Source organism: Hippoglossus stenolepis, chromosome 21, assembly GCF_022539355.2.
Source record: "Hippoglossus stenolepis isolate QCI-W04-F060 chromosome 21, HSTE1.2, whole genome shotgun sequence".
Taxonomy (NCBI): Eukaryota; Metazoa; Chordata; class Actinopteri; order Pleuronectiformes; family Pleuronectidae; genus Hippoglossus; species Hippoglossus stenolepis.
The window spans coordinates 3,317,076-3,332,914 of NC_061503.1; the positions used below are offsets into that span (position 1 = coordinate 3,317,076).

At 42.0% G+C, this 15,839-nt stretch overlaps 1 protein-coding gene across 1 annotated transcript; it reads right to left on the minus strand.

Moving 5' to 3' along the window:
• Window positions 1–2,673: 2,673 nt before the first annotated feature.
• foxk2a (forkhead box K2a) lies at window positions 2,674–12,583 on the minus strand. The gene is made up of 9 exons (XM_035145204.2): window positions 12,074–12,583; window positions 9,403–9,597; window positions 8,455–8,596; window positions 8,188–8,334; window positions 7,036–7,229; window positions 6,748–6,950; window positions 6,385–6,642; window positions 6,081–6,278; window positions 2,674–4,375 (listed from the first exon to the last, which is right to left on the minus strand). Exons 1-9 carry the CDS (start codon window positions 12,367–12,369, stop codon window positions 4,161–4,163), a joined length of 1,848 nt encoding a protein of 615 aa, XP_035001095.1. The 5' UTR covers window positions 12,370–12,583; the 3' UTR covers window positions 2,674–4,160.
• Between the last annotated feature and the right edge of the window lie 3,256 nt (window positions 12,584–15,839).

Sequence of the window (15,839 nt, forward strand, 5' to 3'; positions counted from 1 at the left end):
TCAGGAAGCTGTCACGTCCTCCATCTTTATATACAGTCTTTGAGCCAAAGCTAGCTTAACGGTTCAGTGTGTAGAATTTAGTGACATCTAGTGGTGAAGTTGCATTTTGTAGTAAAGACATCACTATTATTTTATGTTCAATTTCTGCCAATAGATCCCTTTCACCTAAATCTTACACACTGAACCTTTAAGCTTCACATTTCCAAACGTGAGGGAATCAGGCTTCTCATCGAACTTCTGGCAAGAAAGTGACTCAGCTTATTTATTCCAAACCACCGAACTACTTCTTTAAGGAGTTTGTGAAAGTTGAGTTTGTTCTTCTACCTGAACGGGAAAGCTTAAGAGCCAAATATCTGCACGGTTTCCATCTTTCATCACAAAACTACAAAGAACATTCGGTTCGAGACTGCACTTCATGTATAATGTTAATACACAAATAAGCCAAGATGATTAAATCAAGAACCTCTGATTGGTGATAAATGGTTCTCTTCATACACTTTTCATTGACCGGTGTGGCTCTCCAACAGTTTTGTCCTGAGTCCCATGTGTCTGTGAACTTCTCCTCCCTGCTTCTGACACCCTCCACACGTTGTACTCATGTAAATCAGGGAATCTGAAGTGCTCGGTGGAACCCAGGAGACGAGTGTGGATCCACCACAGCGTGTGCGCAAAACTATGTTAATGTGTGATTAACATTGTTTTCATTTTTTTTTTGTTGACTCAGTGCAAAAACACATCACCTTTGTGTTGCTTTCTACATCAGATTGTACACGTGCAGGCCTCACTTTTGTTGAACACACACTCGCGCACACACAGCACATAACCACAGTGGGGACGCTGCACAAACTGAAAAAGCCAACCTGTTTCTGACACACTCAGAATGATTGTAAAACCTGCGTTTAAACTTGTGAATAAAATTTAACATCTGCTTTTACAGTTAAAATTGATGGGATCTTTCATCACTGGATAGAAGTGTAGTTCTATCTGGTGTGTTGAAGAAGTGAATCATCTTTTTCTAAAAACCCAAATATACAACAGTAAATGGACTGTATCTAAATAGTTCTTTTCCAGCCTTGTTGATCACTCAAAGCGCTTTACAGGACAACCAGTCGCAAACACACACATACAGCGCTTCTATAACAAACGCTTTCTACTACACACACTGCCTGCACACCCCTCAGGGGCAATTTGTCCAATGACACTGCAGAAAGCAGACTAGAGGTGCTGGGGATCAAACCACCGACCCTCAGATTAGTGGTTGACCTGCTCTACCTCCTGAGCCACCCGTCCCTCTGTGCGGTGTTAACCTGGTAGCCTGGTTTGAATGGTTCAGCATGTGTGAAACAAACTCAGACCGCGTGGCTGCATCCCACTTTGTGTTCTCAATGAAAGGATTTGTACAAATGGAGGCAACAGCTCTCGGACTCAAGAGCTGTGCCTTTATTCCATTTTATTTCTATAGCATCACATCACAACACACCTGATCTCAAAGCACTTAACATGGTGCACCTCTCCTTTTATGTTAGACGCTTACTTTTCTCAGGAATGTTGTAAATATTTTTGTTTTGTTGATGTTACACATTGTGAGGATGGAAAAAGCACTGAGTGGTCATCAAGACTAGATTAGAAATACATTTAGATTGATGAGTAATGCTGAGAACTCACAGTAATACACAATGTGAAGAACACTGTGAAGATAGACACACAGACAACTTCACTTTGCATCTCTATCAGAGAACAATAGTGTGTCACCATCTGATATACGATACGATAGAAGTCACCATTGGCCACCATCAGCTCCAGAGCAGTAGACAACTGTGTTTCCCAGTACAGGCTCGTGGGTGTGTATGACGCAGGATGGAACGCCCTTCACAAAAAAGTAAAATGCCCCCTGGTGGAATAGTGGTGAAAACACCATGAGCTTTCTTGATGTCCAGTCAATTAAATGACATCTATTAAAGACATACAGGCCTGCAGTTCTCTGCTATTTAACTAAAAACTCATTGATCTCCAGTGTTCAGTGCATGTCTGAAAAGGGCTTTACACACTCTAGGAACCAGAAGTGTAGTCAGGGAGTGAAGTGATCTAATGGGACAATACAGGGCTATGACCTCTTTAATATATGATGGGGCTGGATTATTAAGGGCCCTTGTGTGTGAGGAGCAGGATTTGTAATTCTATTCTTGATTTAACCAATGCAGAGAGGATATTTGCAGAAGCTTTTCAGTTGATCTTCTCAGATGTTTAGTGTGTGGATTGAAGCACATGATGGTCATTTTCCTTTTGTTTGGCTTTATCTCCATTTGTATGATCGCATCTCGTTAAAATTCGAAATGACTTTTAACATTTTTGCCTTTTAACGTGGTCGTACGATACTTGATACTATCTTGATAGGATTTTGTTTAACCCTTTACCCCCGACATTTTCCAATCCTCAGATTCAAAGGAAGCCTTTCCTCCACACACACACACACACACTTCCTGGAACAGCCTGAGCAAACAGTGTGAAATGCACTTTAAAAGGCAGTGAAAACCTCCCTTAATACAACTTCACAGCAAGTTATGTCTCTATTCCAGATGTTCACTCTTAATCAGCCACATGATTCCAGATGCATTCATGTCGTCATTTCGTCTGTCCGACCAAACAAGAAATAATTGTTGACACGCAGACAGATTTGGACTTTGCCCAGCAGAGAAGGCCCCTTTTACTCAAAGAAATACAAACCAGGATGTTATGTGTTTTAAATAAATTTATAAAAAAAAAAAAGAAGAAGCATTTACCCACTGAAGCAGAACAAACACCTATCACTTGTTTTTCCTCATGTAACATAGAATACAATCTGAATAGACTTTTTTTTTAGTAGCCTGAACAGAATAAAAATAATCAAGCAAAGAGACGTCCAACTTCAACACAAAGGTAACAAAACAACCAATGATGACCGGGGGGGTGGGGGGAGAAATACTGAGAGCAAATTAAAATACAAAACAGAAAAAAATAACAAAGAACTAAGAGGGTTAAGTGCAGCACTGGTCAGAATCATATAGCGTAGATTCAGTCTAAATTTTCTTCAGTTCCATATTCAGTTAAATCTGCTCAAGTACATTGTCTCTAGATCCGTAACATGCAAGCTCGATGAAGGATATGGTCAAATACGCATGGGAATATACTTTTTTTTTATCTTGTAGGATATTTGTAAAATATGAAAAAATCTGTAGATGTACAGTGATAAAGAAATTTCATTTTGCATGAATGAGCAGAGAAAAAAGAACATCCACTCCATAGATAGTGTTTTCTTTAAAAGAAAGAAGAAAAAAAAAAAGAGACTACATTCATTTCACTGAACAAAGAGTCCACATACCAAAACAAAACAAATTAGGATTCCCAAAATATTATGTTTCGATGTTTAAATGTTCTTAAAGACCCCATTTATAGCTTTTTAGTTATCTTAATTATTACTAAATAGTATCTGTGCCTTGGGAAACGGAGAAACACTCAAAGATCCACAGATACACTTGTACAACGGAATACTGCATATCTACTCACGACTGGGTTAGGTAGGTCGACGTGGAGGCTAGCTGCCAGAGATGGGAATGTCCACACGAACGTACACACAAACGTACACACACTTCCCTTATCAGAATACACTACTGGTGATTTCACTTGGTTTGACTTCTCTAATCCGACACACAGCTAAGCACTTGTCTTTAATGCTACCAGGACCAGGCTCCTCTCTGTCTTTGGGGAGGGTCAAGGACTCCTCGCTTGTCCAATAAGTCTTTTTTTTTTTTCTTCTTCTTTTTTTCTTCATCTAGAGATCTGGATTTTCAAACCTGTGCTTCTTCCTGCCATCTGGGTCGCAAACTTCAGAGCTTCACAGTCATCAGCAACTCTTCTCCACTTCCGCTTTCAATTTGGTCTGTAGTCTTTGCATCGTATTTGGTGGTCTTAAATATATGGAAGAGGAGGAGTGGAGGGGGGGTCAACGGGGAGAGAGGTTTTGCACATTCTTGTTAGTCCCGTTTGCTTTTCCACATCTCTTCTCTTTTTGGCACCTTGAAGTAGATGATAACCAGGTAGGATGGAGGGGGCGAGGGTATGGAAGGTGTGAGGCTCAATGCGTACAGGAGAGCGGGGGGGTCAGGAAGCAGATCGGGGAGAGGCTACTTGTCGCCGACCTGTTCACAGACCCCTGCTACTCCGGCTCTGTCCGTGGTGCCGTTGTTGTTGGCGGCTGCTGCGTCTCCCTTCTCTCCCTCCTCCGTTTTCACTCGCTTCGATCCAGCCTGGTCCTGCAGATTTCCGTTCTGCCTCTTGGTGGGGAGGGACGCGGAGGCCGAGGCGTGGGCCGCCAGCAAGTGGAGAGGGTTCGCAACAGCTGGAAGAAAAAACAGGATTTATTTAAAGACTACAGGATGAGGTGAAGGAGTACGAGTAGCACTCTCTATATATAGAGTGCTTAATGGTGTTTCCAGCTCACAAAAATAATCTTAAAACTACTACAAGTAATTAACTGAAATACACTTAATGAAGAGACACACTGTTTGAACTTGGGTGAAAAATTCATGCATCACTGTTACTGTTTATTTTGTTTGTCGATGTCCCTCCTCGTTGCTTTATTTTTATTATCAGACAAAATATTTGTAAAGTATTTGTTCATGGCAATTTTTTGCCGTATCAGATGTTATGCTGACACATAAGTGTGACAGTATGTGTAAGTCTGACGTGTGTCACAATGATCAGGTGATCAAACGGGTGTAATGATTCTCCAGTTTAATTCAGACCTGCAGCAGCGGTAGTGGGTAACACGATACAAGATTGTGGACGTTTGTATCATAGTTTCAGTCTCGGTTTCTGAATGGTTAATAAACTGGTAGATGTAGAGCTGGCTAAAAACTAAAATCTATATTTCAGTAATTTCTTTCTCTGGAAAATGCAGAAAGACTAAAGCGTTAAAAACCAAATAAAGATTTTGACATAGACGGTTAAATAGTTACATTTCAGACAGTTGGGAAACAATAAAAAGACCTGAACTACATGCAAGGGTGTAATGAGTGGGCGGAGTCAGGAGGGAATGAAGGAATTAATATGCACAGCTGTGAAGAGAGATTTGACCAGTTTAAAGTATGTGCTGGTTAGCAACTTGCCACATGCGTATCACCTCTGAATGGGGTTTGCAAGATGCATTTGAGTTGCATTCAGACCACTATTGATGGGATCAGTCAGGACAGATGTTAATATGAGGTGTGCATGGGTTCACAGAGCGGGCCTCTGACTCCCACCAACACATAACAGCTGGCTGCTGGTCTGTGGGCTGGACTTCAGCATTCACCCAGGGTTTCCCATCAATTATTTGGACTGTAGGGACCCGCCATACTCTATATTCTATTAGGAACCAAATTGGTTTTACACTTCTCATAATAACAGAAGAGATCTCTAACTTGGTGTGTGCAGCACTATTTGCAAGCTGCTCATGCAATGGTCCATAACGTTTTACCGTCCACGCAGACAGTCAAACCTCAACAGCCTCAGCTGCAGTTTCACCTCTTAAAATTTAAGTGACTATAAAGGAAATTGTAAAGGAACAATTAGTTTGATTAGTAATTCTCAAATATCACTATTTCTGATGCCTTCTTTGTCATATACAACATTAAATGTGATAAATAAGGACACATCTAAGACAGGTGGCTGCTGGGAGAGCACTGGACCTCCACTGGTTTGATAGCAGACACCAATGCAACTGTCTGCACACTGTTCAGGTGCATTATTTAGATGCAAATGCACACAGGATTTCTGCAGGTTTCAACAAGTTAAATGAATATCTGCATCATTAGGAAAGAGCTACAAATGCCTGAGGCATCATAAACTATGATTGCCACCAACACGTTTCTTAAAATAAAATAACAGAAGTATTGTTAAATGAATGTTAACATAATTAGGATCAACCTAAAAGTATTGAAGACCTAGTTTGTGATATTTCAAAAATATTTAAGACTTTTAAAGGCCTGAAATTCAGATGAATTGTAGAAACGCTGTGCACAAGCCCAGTGTGAGTAGTGTGTTTGTGTGTGTGTGTGTCTCACCTGTGCTAGCAGCAGTACTGATGGGGACCAGATGAGTCCCGTTTTGTGTGATGGCCTTTATTGGGAGCTGGTGCTGACCGAGCGGGGCTTGTTGCACAATGGTAACTGTTGTCAGGGGAGCAGCCTGAGAGCTCTGGATGATACGACTGACTCCCCCTATAGATGAGCCTGTGATGGACGGCACCGGCTCCACTTTCACTACACGGTGAGAGAAACTCACGTCAAACTCCATGCATGTATACAGTTACAGGAAGATGCTCAAACAGACACAAGTGACACGACAACAACATGAATATGCTCTCACCTTTGATCTCTTGGTGCGCTCCCCCTCCGTTCTGCTGAGGTTCTGAGCTCACTTTAGCAGCAGACTGACCGCCAAGGGTTGTCATGGTGACTGTGGGAATCTGGTGGACAACGTGCACCGTCTGCATGACGGATGCGGAGTTAACTGGCGTTGTTACGATGGCTGGCGATGCCATGGTGTAGGTCACAGGCTTCATGGTCGTTTGAGGCATCTGGCGCTGCACAGCGATCAATACTGGCTGGTTATTCAGTGGGGAGCCTATCAGAGGGCAGGAGTCAACGTCATTAAAAGGACATAAATAAATAAATAAATAAATAAATAAATAAAAGGTGCTCCTTTATCTGTACAAGTGTTGGGTTTTACCAGTGGAGTTCTGTGCAAAGCGCGCCTCTTGGATGACAGCGAGTTTGGGCTGGACTGTGGCGGTTTGGGTGGGGGCTGGTGGAGGGGTCGTCTCTGGCTCCATGGGGACTGGGGACCCCTCTCTGGACAGGCTGTCTGGGGTCTGGACCCCACTGGAGTGGGCAGACAGTGCTCCTGTGTGGTTTGGAGAGGCTGGAGCGCTCCTAGAGGGGAAAAAAACATGGGGTGGTCATTGCTGCACAGAACCGACCACATAGGAACCAATACATGAGATACGTGTTTTTTTACCTGGAGGAAAGAGGTCCCATAGGGGTCCTGAAGCAAGGCACACCCCTCGGCCTGCGCTTCCTGAAGGCTTGTTCTATCAGCTTGCCCTCGGAGGAGGGGTCGATCCTCCAGAACGAGCCTTTGCCTGGCTCCTCCTGAGAGCGGGCCACTTTGATGAAGTACCGGTTCAAGGACAGGTTGTGACGAATTGAGTTCTAAACCACCAACCAACAGACAAGACAGACTTGTAGTGATCCATGATATAGAATATCCCCATGTTATTAACACTAGCTCTAAAAGATCATAATTGAGTATTTTATATAAACATGAAATGTTAATTACATTTGCACTTAGTTAACCCATAAACTTTATTATAAATAAACTTCAAGTAGTCATAAAACACAAATACAACCAAATATAAAGAACATTGAGAAAACATTTTTTACAAATAATTTTAACATAAATTTCTCTGCATTGTTTTCATTCTTTAAAATGATTCCATAACTGTGCTTATCAGCAAACATTAACGCAGACACCGATATGTCTGAGAAAGACCCAAACTGGCCGATTGTTTTTGCTCTGACTCTAATGTAGTTGTGTTGTTACTGTTTTCTGAGGTGTTGACATCTTTTTCTTTTAACCAGTGAGCAGCTCCTTCCCTTTTTTGTGCATCACAATTTGGGAGAGGAGTTAACATCAACAGCACACACACAAAAAAAAATGGTACATCAGACCATTATGAGTAAACTACATCTTCCAGTGTGAAAACTCAAACAACCATTTCCTGGATTAGACCTAAACTGTGTAGCTCAAGATGAGCAGCTCATGAGCCACACTTAAGTTACTGATAAACTGCATGATACAGGTCTACTCAATGCATCTTTGATTTAAAAAAAATGTCTGAACCCAGAGTAACATCTTCAAATTCATCCATTCAAGATAGTTACAGTACTATTTAAAACAAAGAAATCCTCACAGATAATCTATTATCAAAATTAGTTATTGTCATTTAAATAGCCAATTAATCGCTGCAGCTCTACATGCCTGAGCATTTGGCATTTCCAATGATAGACCATACAACTTCACTGACAAATGATCTGACTATAACTGAACTGCACATGAATTACCATTCAACAGACATGCATAGTGGTAGCAAATAGAGAAGACACCAACCTGCCAGCCTTTATCGGCTGTTCTGTAGTACGGATAGTTCTTGGTGATGTGGGTGTATATTCCATTTAGTGTTAGCTGTTTATCTGGGGCCATGGTGATAGCTTGGACTATTAGTTGTGCGTATGAATATGGAGGTTTGGAGTCGTCCTGTGGAAGAGGAAGAAAAATTACATTGACATGCTACTGTGAGCAAATTTGGACACACACGCACACACGATATTCATCCATATACAACCCACTTCTCATTCTGCCCCAACTCGCTCTCACCTTTGGGCTGTCTTCACCTGAGGCCTCCTTGTCGTTTTCTGATTGGGAGTTGTCTCCTATAAGGTCAGAGGCCAGAACGCGGCCTGTCCTGTAGCTCGAAAGCCCCGCCCCCCGTGGACTTGACGGACAGGAGTTTGCTGCACTGTTAAATTGAAAAAACATCTGTTAGGATTTCACTGTAAATTGAAAATCTGATTGGACAACTGACAAAATCACCGTGTAGGTCTGGACAGTATATGGCCTAAAAATTCATGCTATATTTTGAACTGTGTTTTCAAACCAAAACGATGTCCGATGACCATATCACGTGACCACTCACATACACTAGACATCTCTTTTTCAGCCCGTCCAGACTAAAACGCAGCCCCAGAGTTCATTCAGACTCATTAAAACCCCCGACTAGTATGGACGTCAGGCATTTCTGTAGCAGAGTGTATGCGTTTTCAAATGAACACGTAGTAGCCTCAGATGCAGTATTTACTTGTGGTGGTGGGTGGTTCATTATATCACTGATGTGCATGCAAGGGGGAGAGTATAACCCCGGTTCTTTTCTGTAACTAAAGTTTAGACGTGTCCCCTAAAAGGCTCACATGCAGACAGTTGGTAGATACTACAATTTAGCAATGTTCCCTTAACATGTCATCTGCAGATGATTGGCAGATTCTATTTCAGAGAACCAGAGTGACCATATCTACCTGGGCGGGTCTTAATCTGCCTATATATGGGACACACTGTGCGGTGAATCTACTTTCTGGTTCAGTGCAGTGCTGCCTCCCACTGGTATAGTTACATCACTGCCCCTTTTGAGCTGTGAGGGCAAAATGTATACCGTAAAGTAAGTTCATACCTGTGTACTTTCTAAACCATTCATACCGATTGACAATACTGCCACTGAGCACTAGAAGCTGTTGTACATAAACTGACGGAGACCCCCTCCCCCCCTCTCACCTGAGGGTACCAGTAGGTGAAGGCAGTGGGCTCATGAGGTGGGCGATGTTGTCAGGAATGTTTATGGTCAGCGGGGAAATTTGTGGTTGGACGGGCTTGACCGGTGATTCCGGCACGTTCCTTGGCTCCTTCTTATCACTGGACAGGGCTGTAAACGTGATCTTTATGGTTGTGCTTGGGAAACGGAAACAACACCTGAGGATGGAAGACAAGCACAGACACAAGAATACATTAATGCAAACACTAAGCCATATATATTGATCGCCTGATATTGGCCTAACACCGATATATTAGTACTGATATTTAAGTAAGCCGATATGTGCTTATATAAAAACTTTTGACAGAACATAAGGCCGAAAAAGATACAAGGGCTTATAAATTTTAACATTGTATTTCATACTATTTTAGTATAACAGAAAAACTTTGTGTTTACCCTCTGAAACAACTCAGTGAAACCAGATTTAAAACACTTTTTCCTTTTTCAAAATAAGAAGATGAATCGATGTTGATATAATTATTTTTTAATTCTGCATGTCAATACATATTGCTTGAGCTTCTATTTAAATTTTTGCGCAATCGTAAATATTAACTGATATTATGTATATCTTTAAACAAATAAGTGGGAAACTCTATGCTTCTATGCTTGTAACAGTATCATTGTGCAGATATGCCTCCTGCCTGGTAACAAGCAGGCCAAGATCTAACTGAAGCCGAGATTCAGCCTCACACTGTTTAAAAATGGACGTCCGCCGTGACTATTACATAACGGATCATGTCTAACATGTCTAATTTATTATTAATGTGGTATATTTGGACTGGCTTCTGACACCCGGATGAATTACTACAATGGAGTGGTGAGAATATAATCCTACATAAACATGTATGATGTTTGAATGCAAAATGAGAGTTACCACAAATAAAACTGTTCAATGCGAGTTCGGGGAAAGAGGAAGAAAAAAGACTGAGTAGAGTAAACATAATGTAACATGAGGTAGAGATGACACTGAGCCAGACTTCACTGACAACAGCACTAGCCTTAGCTTCCTGCCTGTCCTTGTAATGTGAATATTCTATTGTGTCATTCATGTAAGCACAATTCATCACCAGTCTCTTGAGTAAATAAAGCCAGGGCAGTCTGTGGTGTAGCAGGTCAGACAGAGCACCTGTGAAGGCACAGACTCACCTGTTCGCCCCTGTTGCTAGCATGTTAGCTCGAAATAGGGAAAGTTCACAGAAAAATTAAAATTCGCTCATTATCTACTATGCCAATGGAGGGGTGGTTGAAGTGTTAGAGTCCATAAAACACTTTAGGAGTTTCAGGGGTAAACAACCAAAACCAAATCCAATGTAAGTAACTAGGGACCACTTTTCGAACGTAAAAATCAACAGAAAACCACTCCTCCATTCTGCTCCTGTGGTGTCATCCAAGTGTCCGTTAGGCTCGACATTCAAATTGGAATCGAAACGGCATCATTTACACCATGTTAGCGCAGCTAGTTCCGCTAGCATTGCTACTTCCGGTAGCGGACATTTGGGCTAAAAACATGGTGTAAATGGCGCTGTTCTGTGTAGAATTTGAATGAAGTGGCTAACGGACACTTGGAGGACACCACAGTCTGGAGGTATTTTTTCCTGTTGTCTTTTGTCGTTTGAAGAAGTGGTCACAATTTACTTCAATTGTATTGGATTTGGCTGCAACGCTGTTTACCCCTGAAACTCCAAATGTGTTTTATGGACTCAAACACCCCACGCCTCCATCGGCGTAGTGGCGAGCAGACAAGTAGTTAATTTGAATTCTTCTATACACCTTTAAGAACACCTTAAATGTTCAGTGTGTAGAAATTAGTGACACCTAGGGGTGAAGCTGCATAGTGCAGCTGAACACCCCTCACCCTCCCCTTCCAAACATGAAAGAGAACCCGTGGCAGCCTTCAGTCGTCATAAAAACTCAAAAGGTGTTTAGTTTGTCAAGTTTGGGCTACTGTAAAAAACATGGTGGCCTCCGTAGGGGGTGGGGTTAGGGTATGTGTTTTCACCAGTGTTTAAATACAAAAGGCCAATTCGAGGGTAAAGCAAACAACAATTCGTACATTTTAAATGAAACACACAAGTGAAAACTTCACTAGGATTATTGTATATTCAATTTCACACTGGACCTTTAAACCAAACTTCTATTAGAATTCAGGCATATTTAACGTTGCCTACTTGGTTGTGCGTTCATACGAACACTGGTGAAAACACACTCAGGTGATTATAACGCCTCAGACGGCGCGCTTCAATTCGGCATACATCACGCACCACAATAATAACAACCTATACAAAAAAGCCGAATTCCACAATGGTGAACAGCAGGCAGCAGTGAGCCGGCTCTTAGCTATAGCATGACTGACCGGCGTGTCAGTTGACGTGCGGCGAGGAAGGAACTGCAACACATGTACGATGGAGACCGGGGTTAGGAATGGCGTTAAATGTGTTCGTGAACCAGCGGGGCGACGTTCGCGGATCTGTGGAGGCTCCGTGTGACGTTATCGCCAGGAGAACGAGGCTCCGTGTTGCCTCGCGCAGCACGTGCGACAGCGCTGCGGGCTAACAAAACAATAACAACACATGAACACACGCACGATGCGCGGCTTCCGTCGTAACTCGGGAGAACTGCTCGTGTGGCTCTTACATTCGCGGAAGCTGCAGAGGTGGAGCCCCTCTCCTCTGGAACACCCCGTCAACGAACACCCCGTTTTTCCCCAGGCAGCGGAGGTAGAATTCCCCGGTGCCGGTGCCGTCCTCTCCCGCCGTGAATATCTCGAGGTGCCGCCGCGAGATGAAGCTGGAGTGGCCCATGCTGACGTCCACGGAGCCCTGCGACGAGTTCCGGCCGATGGTCACCGACCTTTTCTTCATCAGGTACTCGAATTCTCGGCCCTCGAGCCGGGCTACAGCCGACCCCGACATCCCGCTTACCACCGCCATCTTCTGAGGTTCCTGCTGGAGAGCCGGCGCTGTGCGCTGAGAGCGAAGCTGCGAGCGGCTTACAGGTGAGTTGCAGAGGGGAGGTGTTTTTGGTTTTGTGGGGGAAAACACAGGGGGGGATCCGAATTTACACCGTGGAGAATTTGGCTAGGAACGTGCCAGACCGGGGACACAGCGGCTCCGACCCACCGCCGTGTAGCAGAGGGGGCAAAAAAGAAAGAGAGCGGGGCTGGCCAATCAGAGGACGCCAAACGGACGGAAGTGCCGCGATGGACAACCCCCTCGACCAATGGGAGGCCGGCCCGGGCAGGCAGATGTGCGGTGTTTACCAATGACAACAATAATAAAAATAGCCGTAGAAAATGGAGTTCGGTTGCACCGCAGGCTGACACGCAGATGAGTGGGGGGGAAGTAAGAAGCGGTGCAGTGATTTCCGGGAGGGGGATTAAACGTTCCCACAGTCAGAGGAACTACATGTGCTCCGCTTGTTCCTCTGAAATGATAACAATTCATGATTGTAAACGATTATAACGTTTGGTCTTACTTTGATTATTCATGTTTTTATTTATGATACATTGAAAGGTCCTCAGCGGTCTAGAAAGAGGCATTGAAATAACAATTATTATTATTATTATTATTATTATTATTATTATTATTATTATTATTATTATTATTATTATTTATCTATTGTTTTTATTATTATTATTATAAAATAATATCACCATTCTAATAATCATCATCATCATCATGATAATAATAATAATTATACACTGTCCCCTGAACAATATTATTACTAAAAATAATAACAAATGGCTCTACGACGTCAACATCTAAAGAGACTATTTCTCTGCTTATATTAAAGCTCCAAACTTTAGTGTCTTCTTGGTGAGCTCTTAAAAATATAGAAAAGAATAGAATAAAACAAATGCTGACATATTATCACTTTCAAAGGTTTTGATTGCAAACTTAGAAGCAAGCACCTAAATGCCGTCTATGTTGGTTTGTGTTTGGAACTTCGGTGTCAGCTAAACAGTAAAATATGAATATTAATTAGAGCAACTTCAAAGAAGGTGTATTCTAGTAGAAAAGCAGCCAAAATTGACCTGATTCTGGATAAAATGATATGCACACTTAGTGGCTTTCTCTTTCGTTGTTTCTCTGTTTGTGATGTAATTATAATTGTCTGTAATTTGATTATAGATATGTCCACGTTGTTTTATGCTTTGTTAGTGTTGTAGTTTTTTATATGTCAGTTTTCTGTTTCAACAAGGAAAAGGCAGTTGTTGCTAGGTTACACTTTGCTGACTCCTCAAATCTACATCTAGAGCTGCTCTAGGCAAGGACATAACAAAGCGTTTCTTTTTCCATTATGAATGGGCCATTTTATGCTTTTATTAGATAGTGACAGTAGACTAAAGGCAGGAAATGGGGATGGAGAATGATATTCAATACAGCTCCCAGAGTCATACATGAAACAGTGATGTTATGCGGTTTAACCCTTCAGCCACCAGAACTCTGCTGAGACAACCCTCATATCCTCTGACAGCCACTCTACAAACTACAAGCTACTGGGTATGAAAATGATGCGAATCCTATGTCATGTCCTTCACAGTCACCAATCAATATCTCAATCTCACTGAACCCGAATGGTAGGATTTGGAGTGATGTGTGAAACAGCCCCACCAGCATCATGAAAACACCACATGTTGTTGACTTGTCACTGTTCCAGAGGCTTGTTGTGAATCAGCACAACACCAAGAACACATCTGATACTGTGCGTGAATTTATCAGACATGATCCACACGGGACAAACTGAAGCCATGTTCTTGACCTTGGCAACAGGGGATGGACCCAAATTTACACTGAACTAAGGGTGAACTTTCATATGTTTCCCCAGAGCTTTCAAAGAGTTATAAATAGTTATATTATCACATGACCAAAGTGGTGATGGCAGCTGAGGTATCTCCATGATAACTGAGCAGAGTTGATCTACTGATGAAGACCATGAGGATGTGTAAGAAAGCACTGAAACAACTAGTAAGAGTAGCTTGATTGAGTAGAATAAACAAAATAATAATAATAATACAACTTATTCTGTTTATGTAGCACCTTTCAAAACAGCTGTTACAAAGAGCACAGATAAAAACAAGTAAACAAAACCTCAAATAGAAGAAGCTAATTAATGCAATTTCATTTGAAATCAAAGATAAGATAAGATAAGATAATCCTTTATTTGTCCCAGTATGGTGGAATTTGCAGTGAGGCAGCAGCAAAGAGGACACTCCAAAATAGACAATACAATATAAATGCAGTAGAAATAATATATACAAGATAAGATAATCCCTTTATTTGCCATGTCACAGGAGTAACAGGGATGGTCAAAAATGAGAAGCATTAGAAATATGTATGAATAAATAAGTAGACTTACAACATCAAAATTATATTTAATTGTAAAATATACCTTTCTACTCTAAACAATACATATAATGGAAAGGATGCCATATAATCTCTATGCAGGAGTTTTAAATGAGCTTGTCATCATCATAGTCCTGTTACATTATTTAGCACCGCACATAGACCGTGAATCCAGGTCCGGGCGGAGCAGATCCACCAGCCGGGGTTTCCATACAGCGGGTTAGTTTACTAACTGTAGTCTAGCAGCTACCACGCTGTGTGTGTGTGTGTGTGTGTGTGTGTGTGTGTGTGTGTGTGTGTGTGTGTGTGTGTGTGTGTGTGTGTGTGTGTGTGTGTGTGTGTGTGTATTTGTGTGTGTGTGTGTGTGTGTGTGTGTGTGTGTGTGTGTGTTGAATAATGGATTCACAGTGTCTCGCACTGCGCGGACACTTGCTGTTCACACTGTCCCGACACCACGAGCTGCCCCTGCTCTCTCTCGCTGCGCGTGCGCGTTCCCTCAAGCGTATCAATTATCAATAATCCAGAGAACGTGCTGCACTCTGAGGGAACCACGTGTTCTCCGCCTATGACGCAACCACAACCGACGGAGCTCCACTGAGGAGGAGCACAGGGAACGTGGACACTGGATCAGGTCCCGCACACTGACTCAATGTGAACCGGCTCTGTTCTACTGTAGCTTGGTGACTGAAACACAGTTTTTCTGTGTGTGGAAGACAAATGTCTGCTCTCTTCTGGCTGTAACATTGAAATATGGCAAAAAAAGAATCGACTCAAGGGAAATTTACTAGATGTTTCAGATTCTACATTATTTTATAGATATAATGTATATATACAATATATACATTTATAAATAATATCTATATCTGGCGATCTTCTTTGTCTTATATCGGAAAGGGAAATGATGGGGACATTTCAGTATATAATATGTATAAATATAAAATATATCTTCTTATATACAGTATAATCTAATACTTTGAAAACACCAGTCTGAAAAGTGGACATTGAGTAAAGCTTATGAATATACCTGATTTATTCAATCAAAATCAATGGGAAAA

Coding starts and splice junctions, on each gene's coding strand:
- foxk2a (XM_035145204.2), bottom strand. CDS start 12,369: ATGGCGGTGGTAAGCGGGATGTCGGGGTCGGCTGTAGCCCGGCTCGAG. Junction 9,598..12,073: donor CCTCTGCAGCTTCCGCGAAT/GTAAGAGCCACA, acceptor TTCCATCCTCAG/GTGTTGTTTCCGTTTCCCAA. Junction 7,230..8,187: donor CAGCCGATAAAGGCTGGCAG/GTTGGTGTCTTC, acceptor TTGGTGGTTTAG/AACTCAATTCGTCACAACCT.